At 40.1% G+C, this 15,281-nt stretch overlaps 1 protein-coding gene across 1 annotated transcript; it reads left to right on the forward strand.

Annotated features, from left to right (window-relative positions):
- Positions 1–374: 374 nt before the first annotated feature.
- Positions 375–4,368, forward strand: GJD4 (gap junction protein delta 4). Its single transcript, XM_040082139.1, has 2 exons — positions 375–438; positions 3,182–4,368. Exons 1-2 carry the CDS (start codon positions 375–377, stop codon positions 4,366–4,368), a joined length of 1,251 nt encoding a protein of 416 aa, XP_039938073.1.
- Positions 4,369–15,281: the final 10,913 nt, after the last annotated feature.

A 15,281-nucleotide genomic window follows, 5' to 3' on the forward strand; every position in this document is an offset into this window, starting at 1 on the left:
TAGTCTACAATGGCAGAGATCACTCCTGTTGTTGTTTGTCCACTTGCAGTTGCCTGGACAGAGAGTCCACACAGAGGTAGGAGCAACTGCATCTGACAAGCTGGAGCTTTTGCAAGACAACGTGTTAAAGCCTGAGGAAGATCAACACTTTCAAAACTAAGTCCTGTTCAAATAATCAAAATAATCCTTCATCGACACATTGTTTTGGCTGAGTTCCTGATTTCTGTCCTTGACCCTTAGCAAAAATTCCTGCCTTTTTTATTTTTTCTTCCCTTTTTTTACCCCCTTTCTTCCCTGTCTAGGTCTAATCTCCATTGGAAATGAAAAAACTGTTAATACATCTGGAACTGGAAGTGTTTTGAGCCTGTTCAAACATGGAGCACTGGGACTCACTGGGATTTTTGATAGTCACACTCAACTATAATGTGACTATTGTAGGTAAGTACTTTTGAAAGAGCTCTCTTCTTTCTATTACTGCTTCATATCCTGAAGCCACCCAAGTGCCCTACTGATAATCAACTTTAATTTCAGATTATGGTTCTGCGATCTGTACAGTAAGTTGTTTTCTTGATACCTGATAGAAGAGGTTAATGTTAAACAGATTACTTCTCTCTCTTTGACAGAGTTTTCCTGAACATTGTGTAAAATATTCTGGCAAGGTTTTCAAATTGCGTCTTCTTGATGACAGGGCTTCTTGTCAGCTGGGATAGGAGATCATGGTAAAAACACACAGAAGTAATGCTGAACTTATACCACATAAAGTGAATGGCAGAATGTATGCAATTACTTTAGTAACAAATTTAAAAAGTTAAAGAAGAGGACAGAAGACCCATTCTCTTTTACAGGAAGAAGTTTGTGGTTACTACCATTGTGGTTAATTACTGCTTTTCATTCTCTATTTTTGTAAACAAGTAAGGATCACATACATTAAAAAAAAAAAAAAAAAAAAAAAAAAAAAAGGAAAACAAAAGAAAAATGCAATTGTCTTTTCCTTAGCTGACTGTTTGCTGTTTATTTTTTTACCTCCGTTATTTAAATAAGATTCTGTTCCTCTTTCATGGGCTACTTTGAACAAAGTGTGAGCCAGAGAAGAACTTTCAGGGGCCCTATAAAGACTCTTTGCCTGCAGCAGTTGCTGTAGTTTGTGCTGTGCACTGCAGGGAGCATCCAGCTGAGCCCCAGCAGGGTTGCTGAAGAGGCTTGTTCTTGTATGTTTAATCAAGATTGGGCCTTTAGGGACAGGGATGCATGGAGGGGTTATCTCTCAAATGTGTGTCACACTAAACTACTTCCTAAGGAGCCATTGATTTTTCTTAAGCAGTACTCCCTATTGTACATGTTCTAATTAAAAATTGATAGTGAAATAACGTGTAGTGTTTTGAGCCTAATTAACTAATGAGCTTCAAACACTTTGAGGTCCTCGCAGAGGAAAAAAAAAATGCTACCTAAGGTTGAAACGTGGTTTGCTAAAGATGACAGATTCTGTAGAGCTGGTGTTTCCTATTGACCCACACTGTGTCAAAAAGTGAGTAACAGTCCAGCCTGCCAGCAAACACAGGAAGCTGGAAACACAGCAAAACCACCACTACAGCTCAGGTGATTAAAGATAAAATGGAAAGGCCTCAATTTATTTATGGTTGGATAATATATTATTTTGCTAGGAGCAGCAGTTTCTCTGATGATCTCTCTGACATATTCTTCACATTTTTCAAGAGTGCAGTTTTACTGCTCAAGCCCATAATCAGCCGACTGGCCACAAATGGTTTTCAGAGGGCACTTGAACTCTATGTTCAGTACAATAAGAGGTACCACACAGTGTTGTGGAAATATTTGAATATTTCAAATTCACACCAACTACAGAGCAACAGCTTTATGGGAAATACAGAAGATAATTCTCCAAGGCAACACCCATAAATAATAGTATAGTTTATGGAAAAGTGCTCTGTGATCTGGATTTTTAAAAAGCCTTTATAGTGTATTTGTGCTATTTCACAGATTGCACTCAAAACCTTGTGTGCATGTGAGATGTGCATTCACTATTAATGACTTCAGCTTTTCAGTACATTTCTCAGCCATTAACTCTGCATAATATACTTCTCTTTAGTCAGTGAGTCTTGCTGTTTCTCTGCTTGTGTTTACAATACATGTCTTACCAATTCTTTAGAACAGAATTAATCTTATGATTCTTTTATGTTGGGGTTTTTGCCCCTCTTTTTGTTTTTAAGCAGTTATATTATTCCTCTTTTCTTGTAGAGGATTATTAAATTAAATTACTTTTTAAAAACTATATTGGGAATTGGTGATGGGATTCAAAAGGGAACATGAGAAATTCAAATGCTAAACTTAACTTCAGATGTTGAATATGTGTTTGTACAGAATGCATTTTTAACTTTTGACAACAGAATAGTATGTCTTTAAGCTTTCCCATCCAGGAAAAGGTTTTATACTTTCATAGAATCATAGAATGGTTTGACAGAAGGGAACTTTAGGTCTGAGTGAAGAAAAGCTTCTCACTGAGGTGAACAAAGGTGGGAAATCATGGCTGAGATGGGGCAGAGAGATGAGCAACAGAGAGAAATGTCTGGGGTGCCCATTTGCACTCACAAATGTACATTTGTAGAACATTTTGTATAATTTTGCTAATAAGAACAATAATAACTAATTAATGGATTGCTAGTAAATGCCATTCTAGACATAACAGAGAGATTTTGTTGGCCAAAGTGAACTTTGCATACAATGTCATGGCCAAGACCAAGAACAAGCACTATGTCATGGAGCAATCTCTTCTGTCTAGATGAGTCTCACACTGTGTTACCTGATCTGTATTATGGAAATAGGACAAAATTCAGGTGCAGGAGCCCAACAACAAGGAAAAAAATGTAAGAGAAATAGGATTGTTTAATCAGTTTTAATCTCTTCATCAGAGTGTTTTCATTAGGTTTAAGTTGGCATGGCTTATTGTATGTTTAACTCCTGTATTATCAAGACTAGATGAACATTATAGAATATGTCAGCTACACATTTTCAGTCCCAGTAAAAAATGAAAACAAAACCAAAAAAGCTGATAAGAGGGGACATTATTTCTTCAAATGCCTCATGTATAGAAAGAGCATCACTGCTCTTCATGACCTGCCCTCATTCTCGGGCTCTGACTCTTTTTTTTCCTTTCCTTCTCTTGTAGGGAAGATCTGGCTGATGTTAATAATTCTGCTGCGGGTGGCGGTGGTGGTGCTTGCAGGCTACCCCCTCTACCAAGACGAGCAGGAGCGCTTCATCTGCAACACCCTGCAACCAGGGTGCTCCAACGTTTGCTATGACTTGTTCTCTCCTGTATCTCACTTTAGGTTCTGGCTCGTTCAGGCCGTGTCTACCCTGCTGCCTTATGCTGCATTCAGCATTTATGTTTGGCACAAGGCAGCTCTGTACATTGTAAGAACGCACTGTCTGGTGCATGGGTGCAAGAGGAACAAGCGTTTGTCAAGCCCCAAAGATGTGAAGGAGCTCTGTAGAAGTGCAGGTGTCAACAGAGGAGATTGTGGTGCAGACAAGCTAAGTGTCCTTAATTTTTCAGGGGCGTATACCCTTCATCTTTTTATTAGGACCCTACTTGAGGTTGCCTTTGCAGCTGTGCAATACTTTCTTTTTGGATTTTCTGTTCCTGACCGCTTTTCATGCTCCCACTCACCTTGCACGAGCACTGTTGACTGTTACATCTCCCGGCCCACTGAGAAATCCATCATGATGATTTTCATCTGGGGGGTCAGCAGTCTGTCCTTCCTGCTCAGCCTTGCTGACCTCATCTGTGCTCTCCGGAGAATGACAGCAAGAAACCAACAGAACAAGCAGCTGGCAAACCCCTGCACAGAGAAGGAGTGCATCTCACATCTTCCCCCAGCCCAGGGCAGTAGCTCCTCTCCACCTCAAAATGGGGATGGCCCAGCAGCCAATAGCTGTCAGACCAGTGATGGCTCCTGCTCGCTTCTCTCTGAAGAGGAAGAAGAGGCTGTTCTTCATCCTGAGGGTGTCCCTCAGCAAAGTGCCAGCACTAACCTCAGCAGCAGCAGCAATAAGTGCTGTGTGTCAGGAGACCTTGCTGTTAAGCAACAGAGCACTGAAGGATCCTTGTGTGCCAGTGACAAGCAAGGACCCCCCTATAGCCAAGTGAGACCCAGACTTCAGCAAGAATTCATTAAAGATGCTGTCCTGGCTTTGGGACCTCAGATCGAGTCTCCCCTTGGAGTTTCTTCCTCTGTTGTTCAGAGCAAGCTTTTAGGGCTCTACCCTTCAGCTGAGCTAAAAAGCCCTGATGCACAATCAAATTATAGCAGCACTAGCTGCCTGAGGTCAAAAAAGTCAGAATGGGTATAGAAGCCAGAGTGCACACTATGCTTGTGACTTTGAGCAAATCTTTGCATCACTGAAGAGGCTTCAGAGAGTTTCAGCTGAGTCCCTTGGCTGTGGTTATGCTGCAGAGATGCTCTACTCTGCTACGTACCTCCATTAGAAAAGAAGCAAAACTTTGGATAAGACTTCGAAGGGACATGTTCTTTAGGAAATGTGACATTTTTATGTTTTTCTGCAAGTAGGTGTTTTAAAAAGGCTGTGGACTGTCACTGATGTGACTGACCTGGTTTTCCAGAAGTATGTGTGAACACTTGTTTACTCTAACCTAGTTTTATTGCGAAAGATTGAGCTCAACAAAGATATGTTGTCTACTGTCAGAAACCCAATTGATCTCCTCATACTAAATCCTCAAAGCCCACTCTAAGAAAGGAAGAAGAAGACTAGACAAGTGAATAAAATATAACCACTTATTTTTAGGAAAGTGTTAATGTGTTAAAACCCCTGGATCTTATTGTTTGAAGGCGATACCTCTCCCAGCTAGCAGTGCCAGGCAGCACCTATCTCTGACACTGATGCCAGATGCAGCCTGACCACACCTGAGATACTCAGCTATAACTCCTTCCAGTACCTAGAGGGGCCTAAAGGAAAGCCAGAGAAGGAGTTTTTACAAAGGCATGTAGTGACAGGACAAGGAGGAATTGCTTCAAAACTGAAGTAGGGCAGTTTAAATCAGATGCAAAGAAACATTTTTCACTTGACAGTGGTGAGGCAGCAAAAAAGTTTGCCCAGAGAAACTGTGGATGTCCATCCCTGGAGGTGTTCAAGGTCAGGTTGGATGGAGCTTTGAGCAATCTGGTTTCATGGATAGTGTCTCTGCCTATTGGAAATAAATGATCTTTAATGTCCCTTCCAATACAAACCATTCTATGAACTACAATAACCTGCAAAACAGAGTGGCTGCACCCACGTTAGCTGTTGGTCATGGTCCTGTGTTTGAGAATTTCTCAGGAGACAACAAGGAAGTGTGAGCCAGAAAGGTGTCAGGGAGTGCTCCAGCAGCCTCACGGGACTGAGCAGCAATGCCCATGCTCTGGCTCCACTGACACCTCTACAGGGTTTTACTTCTCAGCCTTAAATAGTTGCCCTGGGCTCTCAATTTCAGGAGGTGGGATGAGTCACTGACCTCTTTTAGGGGTCTCTGAAGGCAAGATGAGTAATTTTCTGGATATACCTATTTCTCCCACAATATGATTATCTCAGGCCTGGGTTTAGGGAAAATGGTTTCTACCCTGAAAAGAAGGATATAGTGGCAATGTCTATATCAAAGTGCTCACCCTCTTTGTCTGACAGATTTGTAATGCTAATAATTTGAAAACACATCTAAACTGGGTGAATCACAGAAGATTTTATTACAGTTATACTTTGTTCTTTCCTTCAGTGTTCGTTCTGTTGCATTTGCATAAGCGTGATCCAGCACTACAGCGGAGCAGTGCGTGAGATGAATTTTCTTTTAGCTGCGCGTCAGTGGGGGTTGAAGGTTGCACATACCTGCAGATAGATCATCAGTGGGAGTGGATGTGGAGGAGCATGTATCCAGAGAAATGTGCTGGTGGTAGTGTCTTGTAAAACAGATTATTCAGAGGGTATCAGGAACTGGTATTTGCAGATACTGCACTGGAGTAGCTACCATGCTGTTTAGACCAGGCACAGACGGAGTCTTGCTCTTGGGCTGCCACGTAACAAGTTTCTGTACGAACTCAAGGGCTGGGTCCCATGTGCTGGACACCAAGGGACAACAGCTCTCACATTCTCCCTTTTCCCTCCTATGGGTGCAGAAGTCTAGTTCTAGACAGGCTCATCACACCTGAGTATTATTTCTCACATGTGTAAGGTAAAGACAAGCAATTATCCTTCTCTTCTGCATTCCCCCCAAATTAGGTGGTTTAATAGATAGACAGAACTGCTCTTGGGGTCAGGAGCAAGGTGCTTTGGGATCCTGAGGCAGGCTATGGGCATTTTTAATTACTAGCTCCTAAGTAAGGTTTTCCTCTCTATTAGCTCTGTTTGTTTCTTTTATCTTGCATGCTTGTTGTGTGATTTGTCATTTCCAGGGTAGAAGCAGCATTAATTATTTAACTTATCATAGGCAGAAAAACATTAAATATTTAAACTTCTCGTCCTCCAAAGCCTCTTTAATGGGGTCTGTGCTGATTAGACATGCCATGACAAAACATTGCAACAATGAAACCTTTTATGATTCATTGCATCTTCTCGGATGTGAGAAGGAATGCAGGGAACAAACGTGGATTCAGTCTATTGCATATATCCCACAGCATGAGATATAAATAGGGTAGGAAAAATAATAAATACATTTTGGCTGGACACAGCTTGGGGTTTTTTTTTTCTCTCCAGTTAGACATTTTTTAATGACTGAGGTGTCTCATTTCAAATTGGAAAGATGCTGTTTTTGTTTGAAATGGAAAGTGAAATTAGTGGGTATCTTCCTTAGTCTGCAGAGACTGGCCTTTGGATTGTGTTGCTCCTCTGAAAACCTGACTGATTTTGGGATTTGTGGATCCATTGCCACATAATTCAGTCAGTGTAATAAAGCACTTAATTTGTTTATAAAAACTGCATATTAAAGGAGAAAAATTTGGTGTGGAATTTTCCCTGGGGAGTGAGTAGAAACCTCTGGCATCAACAGCCTGCTCCTAGGGCAATGACCCAGAGTCTTTTACCACTATTTCTCCAAGTCACATTTACTAATTACAAAGACTTATGTAGATTTGCCAGCAAGGGAAGACCAAGAGAAGTGTAAAGGAAGTTTGAACGATTGTGAACTTCCAGAGCTCAAAGAAAATAAGTGATGGCTGAGAGGGACATCCACAGTGGGGAGGAGAAAATAGCAAAAAAATGATCTGTTTGAAAAAACAAAGAGGATCACTTCTAATTGCTCCTTGTATTCAATATCACTGAATGTGGAGGTGCTGTAGATGTCTAGATGTTTTAGAGTGAGAGGAGAACTCGTAGACATGAAGCAAAGAAGTGGTAAGGCTTTCTGCTGTTAAACCAAATATTTAGTCTTTTAAACTCACGTATTGGTTTTGTAAGTCCTTCCAGAAATTATTACATACTCAGAAAAATATTACAAAAGGTTCTTATTATGTTTACCCATGTATCTTTAAATAATTACTTAACCCATCTACTTCAGAAAAGCATTTCAAAGATGGGTTGAAAGCACAGTACTCCTAAAACTGTCCTCAGGGAGCTTTGTCTTGTGCTCCAAGTGCAGGTGTTCCTTGCACCCTGTGGTGGCTTTATGGAACAATACAGAAGATATATCTATCTCTATCTCTATCTCTATCTCTATCTCTATCTCTATCTCTATCTCTATCTCTATCTCTATTTCTATCTCTATCTCTATCTCTATCTCTATCTCTATCTCTATCTATATCTATATCATCTATATCTATGTATATATATAAAAATTTAAAAATTTCTCATCCATCCTCATGTGGTACTGACCATGAGACTACAGAGAAAAGAATTGAGCTCCCTGGAAATAAGAACTGGAACTGATCAGGAAATCTATTATAAGTTTTCATGTAAGAAATAAATTTTTTATTTGAAAATTATAAAATATCTTAAAAATCTTGTTTTCTTAGTATCTTCAATTGCACTTCAATAGCACTTCTTTTGCTAAATAAGTAACTAGCAGGCTGCGGGAGACACAGAATTTTCATGTTTTCTATGCAGCAAAATCAAGTATCGCTGGAAGTTTCTATAGTTTGAGCATGATTAAAAGAAAAAAAATACTACAATATTTTTACATCTAACTAAAATAGATTTAATTTTTTCTCTAAACAACTTTTTCAGTTTCTTTTTTTTTTTTTTTTTTTTTTTTAATATATTTAAATGCCAAAATAAAAGTCTAACTAGTTTAGAAACTAAGTTTCAGTCAGTTATCATCACTTTATCATCTTCTTGCACTTTTTAGGTTGGGTCACTTTGATTTACTCTCAGCAGAATAACAAAAAGCTGTGAGTCTCTCCCTTCTCTTGTGAAAGACACTCTAGACAGGTGTCTAGGGAATGTATAATTTCCTGTCAGCAGCAGTTGTTCTCCATGAATATCTCAGTTCAGCCCAGAATAAGATTAAAGCTGAAGTTAGCAGTGTAGAGACATCCTCAATGTATTCTTTCAAGTCATTATCTACCCTTAAATGACACATCATTATTTCAATTATTAGCTTTCTAAAAGAAATCCTTAAAGAGCATATTAATTGGACATTACATAATTGTAATGCCATGATTACAATAGAGAACAAATATATTGTTACTACTTGCAGTATTTTAGGACAATAAAGAAATACATCTCAAAAAATAGGAGAGTAGAGTAGTTCAAAAGACTGTTCTTTAACTTCTGTCTTTTGATCTACTTTTAATAGCCCAATGTTCTCAGCTGACAGAGAAGTTATTTTCCAACGCCTTACATTGTAATTGAGTTGCTAAAATGTTCTGCAGATTAGATGGTCTCTGCTCACTCCTTGTATGAACTCTTGGCCTGTGACACCCAGCAATGCCAGTTGTGAAAAATGAGCTCACTAAGGCAGAAATCAGAATGTATCAACTGCATCTCTATGTTAAAATTATCCGGTGTCCATGTAGATAGATTACAATCACAATCCGCTTCACCAGCTTCTGATTTCCCCCACTTTACTGTCTGTTTCCCTCCATTTGGTTTGACAGGCAGGAGGTCCCAGGCCATCTCCACAGCTGTAATTTATTCATGGGAGTGCACACACAGTGTCTGAGAGCAGTTTTATAATCCTGTGCTGTTCACACCGTGGAAATACCAGGAGGTAGAGACATGTCTCTAATTCAGTGTCTGCAGGTAATGCTTTATGTTGGGTACTGGATTAGCTTTGAAAAGCTTTCACTGATGGACAATTTACTGAGTGAGGATGATGGCAGATTTTGAGCTTGTTGCTAGAAACTGGGGTTGATATATGGTGCTCTTAAGAACTATGGGGGATTTGGACTCAGCAATCAGAAGTAATTTACTTCATTTCTGGCTTTTCTATGTGAGTTACATCTATTTCTCCAGTGAGACTTTGGGCACCACAGCATTTTCTGTCACTGAAAATGTTACTTTTAGCAAAGAAATAACAATAATGGAAATAAACATGAGATTTTGACCTAGCAGAATAAAATTTTGAATTTTGCATTGTCCCCTGTGATGACTTGCCAATTCCTTGCATTCAAGATAGGCTTTTTTTTTTTTTTTTTTTTTTTTTTTTTTTTTTTTTTAAGAGAGATCAGGATGATTTCAGAGCCCTACTTGTCCTGACAAATTAAACACCCACTTAGACACCCACTCCTTCTGCTCATTTCTCTATGAGTCAGTCTGAGTGATTCTTCTGACAGACAATATAAGGTGCAATGAGCTCCTTCTTTCTGGCACAAACTTTGAAGTTCTGTGCTACCTTTGGAGGTCTAGTGGAGATATTCAAAGGTAGGCAGATGAACAATTCATATGCATTGGCTAACAAATCCAATCTTTTTTCTTCTTCAGCAAGCCTCTTTCTAAAGCATCTCTCTGAAACATAAATAAGGAATATCAGTTTACCACTTGTGATGCATTGAACTTGTTTGTACATGTTCACCAGAAAATTCCATGTACAACTTGATGACTTGATGGAACCTAATCTTTGAATGACTGGAGAAAACCACAGGATTTGCATTGCAGCCCCACTTTGGTCTCCCATCAGTCACTCAGAATTGACCCCATGGGCTATCAAACTTTATGAAATTCATAAGGTGACCCGATATTAAGGAATGGTCCAAATAGATGTGGTGGTTTTTTTTTTTTTTTTTTTTTTTTTTTTGTTTTTTTTTTTTTTTTTTTTTTTTTTTTTTTTTTTTTTTTTTTTTTTTTTTTTTTTTTTGTTCAATATATATAGATGGATGTGGTTACAGTCCACCTCATGCCCTGGAGCTACATGAAACACAAAGCTACTTCAATTTGGACTAAATCAATCCTAATTTTCAGATCGTATAGCAATAGACTTTGAAACCTGCAGATAAATAGGAAATATTTTTTTCAAATTACCCATATCTGGGAAATATATTCCATTACTTTCACACAGAAATATTGACATCCCCTTAGAACAACAGTCTTGATCTTGTGTTCCCTATTTACTTAGCCCTCTGTACTTCAGCAAAAATCCTTAAAATAGTGTCGGGAAAAAAATAAAATAAAATATGGAGTCAGTAGCTGATTAAACATCCAAACAGTTGCTTTATTTGTACATGAGGTTCCTGAAATGTTCCTACAAGGCTCATTTCCAGAAACAACTTGGCTCAGCACACTTTATCTTTTGAGAAGTTTTGCTACAAATTGAAAACAAAGGCTTAAGCAAAACATTTATGTCTGTTGACATGCTCCTTGGTATCCATCAGTAATATTCTTGCTGTGCAGAACCTGGGATTCAGCCCACTAGAGCCTGGGCACCAGGTCAGCTGAAATATAGTCCCATACTGCTCCTGACACCAAATTCTACACAAATTCTGCCCTGCCTTTGGAGTATGTGCTGACATCATTAGAATAGTTCAGCTGGGGCACCAAAATACAACTTTCCTGTCTCTCCAGTCCCTACAGAGCTGCTCCCTGCATCCCCCAGGCAGCCTGCAGGCCCTGCCAGCACAGACTGAACACCTCCAACGCCGAGCACTTCTGTTGATAAATGAGAATTTAGTAGATCACTTGAAACCAATCCACGCTTTAGGGTTACATTAAGAAAATGTTGCAAAGCTAAGGGCAACAGTTTAATACAATTGTGAGCACAAGTGGTGGCTGCACAGTTAACTATGGGTAAATTTATTTGGGCTGGAGAATCATCAGGATCTTCCTCAGATATGGACTATACAAAGCACATCATGAGGGCGTGGGTGCCTCAGTCAGCCCCTGACAAGAGCTCACCCCCCATCCTGAGCACTGAGCTCTCTTAGTGGAGTGTTCCCTGGAATTTCCAGGTTAGGGTCCATGTTAGTTTTTGCAGGGATTAGTTTGTAAAGAGGAAGTGCTGGGAAGTGCCAGCAACTTCCCATTCTGCCAGTGCCTTTATGTTCTCTCTGCCTTGATGCCAGGCGGGCTCTCACGGTGCAGAGGGCTGTGTGTTTCCAGGGCACCAGCTGCACCCCGTGAGGCTGCCCCAGCTGCCAGCACACACCTCAAAAACCAGCAAGGTGCAGCCTCCACCATCCACCTGGGAGCACCACTTCCACAGTTTCCAAGATCTTTGGCAGTGTGTTTCCAAAAACTGAGGAGGAACTTGGTTAGCAGATTGCCTGCATTGCTGTATCTGACTGATCCAGCCCACCTGCAGAAGCCACGCAGCTATTGAAGAGGCAGGATCCTGCTATGAAGGGTGACACAGGAAAGTGGAAAAAGTACATCGCATTCAGCTGCATACAAAGCCTTCCTTGCTTTTTTTCCCCTCTTTGCCTGACTTGATCCATCTCCTCCTCTATGCTATGCTATCATGCTGAGCAACCTTGAGGCAATGGAAGATGCCAACTCATGGTAAATCCATTCTCCTGAAAGGACTCCCTTGCTTCGTCCTGGCCTTGGCAGTCACTCTTACACTGGTGATATTTTCTGTCCATCCAGAACTGTCTCCCAGAGTTTGTTGTGTCTGACAGAGGTCAGGTGGTGACCTTGGGGAAGGTAATTCCCATTTGTACCTCGGTACCTGGCAATTTGAAGATGAACGCCATCAGCACAGGTGGTGGTGGTGCTGACATGTAATGTGGGTAACAGGAAACAGGAAAAGCTGCTCTGCTTGCAGCCATGGGCCTTTTGCAGCTCTGGGGTTGGCTTAATTGACTAGGCTTTTCACTGAGAGAAAAACCTTTGCAAAAGCTGCTTTAGGCAGTCAGTAGAGACCAAGAAGCTTTACGGGCAGAAAACCTTACCAGAGACAGGTCTGAGAACACGAGCATGCTTTTGGAAGCTCTGTTATACGGCTTTTCCCATTAGAATGAGTTTGCCTTGCCAGGACTGTGCCAGCTGTGCGAGCTCTCACGCAGGCAGCTGTCAGCTGGGCGTGGAGACTGGTCTCAAAGAACAGAGGGACCTTTGTCCTTCTCTTCAACATTTATGTAGCATTTAGGTCCAAACACATGATGGCATTAGTCTGAAGAGGTCAGTAGCTAGGAAGACTTTACCTTCTCTATTTTTCTTAAAAAATAAAAGAATAGTGTCTCACTGTCAGGCGCCAAGTTCCCTTAAGCCCCAGTTAGTGCACAGCAGGAACCAGAGTCCCATCTGTCAAACGCCCACTGACGGACAGGAGGACGGAGAACTTGTGGGTGTTCTTCTGAGAGTGAGTGCTTCCTCTTGGCTGCCAGTGCTGTGTAAAGATGGAAGCTTCACAGCCCACGGATCTGGTGGGCATCCAAGTCTGGTTCCTGGCCCAGGCTGAACCCCTGCTGCCTTCCTTCTCCCCTCAGCCCTAAGATATCGGTGAGCTGGTGTTGGGCTCTTGGAGAGGGTAGGAGGCTTCCACATTAAATACCAGGGCTAGAACAGTTCTCAGACAATGTCTGAAAATGCCATACTCAGGTATAAAACCTTCATTCCTTATAGTTTTTTGCTCTTTAGAAGTACTTAGCAAGCTGAGTTACCAAAGATATTGTTTCAAGAAACATTGCGTTGAATCATGCTGCTATTTTATTTGAACATATTTGCTGCTCTCTAGAGGAGCTGATGGAACTTGCATGATTTAAGGATATGTGGTTATGTACTTTAAGTGGTCCTAAAATTTGGATAAATTAAGAAATCTTCAAAAAGGAGGAAAACCAAAGTAAACAATAGCCTTTTAAATTTTTTTTTTTCTGGAAATTAAGCAACAGCAAATAAAACTTAAATAACAAAGAGTTAATATACAACAAAGAAGTAGAAGAAATCATGTGAGGGGACTGCCAAAAGAGGCAATAAAATAATTAAAATAACACCTTTTCAATGAATTATGATTATACGGAATAATTTATTATTGTATCAATTAAAGGCCTTGTCAAGAATAACACTCTCCCCTCCAAATGCTTAGGAGATAATGCACAGACTGCCTTTGAGGGGTCAAGGAGGTCAGAGAAGCGGCAAAGAAACATCTCTACAGAACAATCAAAACTATACATTGTGCCAGCTTGTACAAAGACGTGAGAGAGCCCAGCAAAAAATGTAAAACTTGAGGAAACAGCAATTGAAAAACCCACCAGCAATAAAATGCTGAAATCTTGCAACAGAGATGATAAAAAGAATCACCAGCCTCTCTTGGGAGGGCTCAGCTCAAGGTTAAGACACCTCTGCTTTGTGGCACAGCTGCGAGGTCGGTGTCCGTAATCCCACTACGCTTTGAGGAGATCTGGGCAAATCCAGACCTGGGCTGTAATGATTTGCCCACAAAAGTATCCCATGTTATTAGAGTTGCCAGAGGGTAACTGAGATATTCACCTGTGTCTTTCAGACATGACAGAAAATTACAGGAGACTCAAGCTCGTTTGGACAGGTAGAGACTGGATAGGAGTCTCCAGGATCACCAGGAGCCCATGTCTGAGCAACTGAATTGAGACCCACAAGTTACTGAGAGTCCAGGTTCTGCTGCCACGACCTACTGACTACATTTCTAACACTACTGACTACAGTAAGAGTTCATACAATGCCTTACCTTAAAAAAACCCCTATACTGAGATACCTACCTGTATTTACACATGCTAGTCTTGAGCTGAACCTCAGCCTTCACCTGAACATGGCACTTGGAGGGAGGGGGATGAAGGAAGAGGGAAAAAAAAAAATAAAAGAAGAAAGTATGAAAATGTTGAGAAATATTTAGAGTGATAGCAGCTAGAGAAGTACTACCATAGAGGATGTTACTTTTCAACAAATGTGATGCTGTTTTTTATTCAACAAAAGAGACACAGAAAACTAAGCCGGGAGAATAGTATTGCTGCTGACCTGAAATAGCCTATGATGCCAAACATTTTCACAGTAGAATTATTTAGAAAGAGAGCACAAAAGACAAAAATCACACATTCAGAGATTTCAAAAAGACATCTTGCAAGCCACCACCACAACACTCCAAAATCTTCTAAAATGCCAAAAGAAAGATTAACACCAGAGTCTGATTTTCACAAGTACGGTCAATATGGCCATGTGGTCATACACTGAGCTCTGAATTCTCATGTGTGTTGTTGCTAAAGACTTAGTTGAGAGAAGTACATAAAAGAAGTATTTCCAGATGAATACGGTAGGAAATGAAAATATACAGTGGAACATTGCTTCTATTAAAACAAAAAGTTTGTCCAGTGTTGACAGACAGATGATCTCTTAGTATCAGGAAAGCACAATTGCATCAGAATCTGCCACTTCAGCCATTACCTCAAAATACAAGACACCTAGAGTGGACATATTTTATTTTAGGAATCATTACATGAGTAGTTTTTTTCTGCCCAATATTAGTGACCACTGACTGGAAACAAAAAGTGGCAGGTGTTTCTTAAAAGCGATGCTCTCAAAGACCAAATATAATATCACTTAATGTAAAACAACTTATCCCTTTCCTCCCAAGAGACTGAAATTATCTATGTAACACCTTATATTCAAAACTTTCCATAATTTAGTTGAGATGAAATCAACAGACCATCTATAAAAGTTTCTGTATGCACATTATTTACTTTCAGCTTCCACAGATTGTTCACTGTTGGCTTTTGAACTTTACAGAAAATTCTATCCAGAATAATTTTCCATTAACTTATTTTAAGACACATAGAAATACACAATTAAAATATATATTCCAATCTGTCCAATTTTCCCAGAAGGGATTATGTTTGAAAGCACTGTGTAAATTCATGGGTTAAACCCTAATTCAGAAAAGCATC

Source organism: Hirundo rustica, chromosome 1 (genome assembly GCF_015227805.2).
Source record: "Hirundo rustica isolate bHirRus1 chromosome 1, bHirRus1.pri.v3, whole genome shotgun sequence".
NCBI lineage: Eukaryota > Metazoa > Chordata > Aves > Passeriformes > Hirundinidae > Hirundo > Hirundo rustica.

Bases quoted from the DNA above. Each gene is read 5' to 3' on its own strand.
- GJD4 (XM_040082139.1), top strand. From the start codon at position 375: ATGGAGCACTGGGACTCACTGGGATTTTTGATAGTCACACTCAACTAT. The intron at 439-3,181 runs GTAAGTACTTTT...CTTCTCTTGTAG, and splicing joins CTATAATGTGACTATTGTAG to GGAAGATCTGGCTGATGTTA.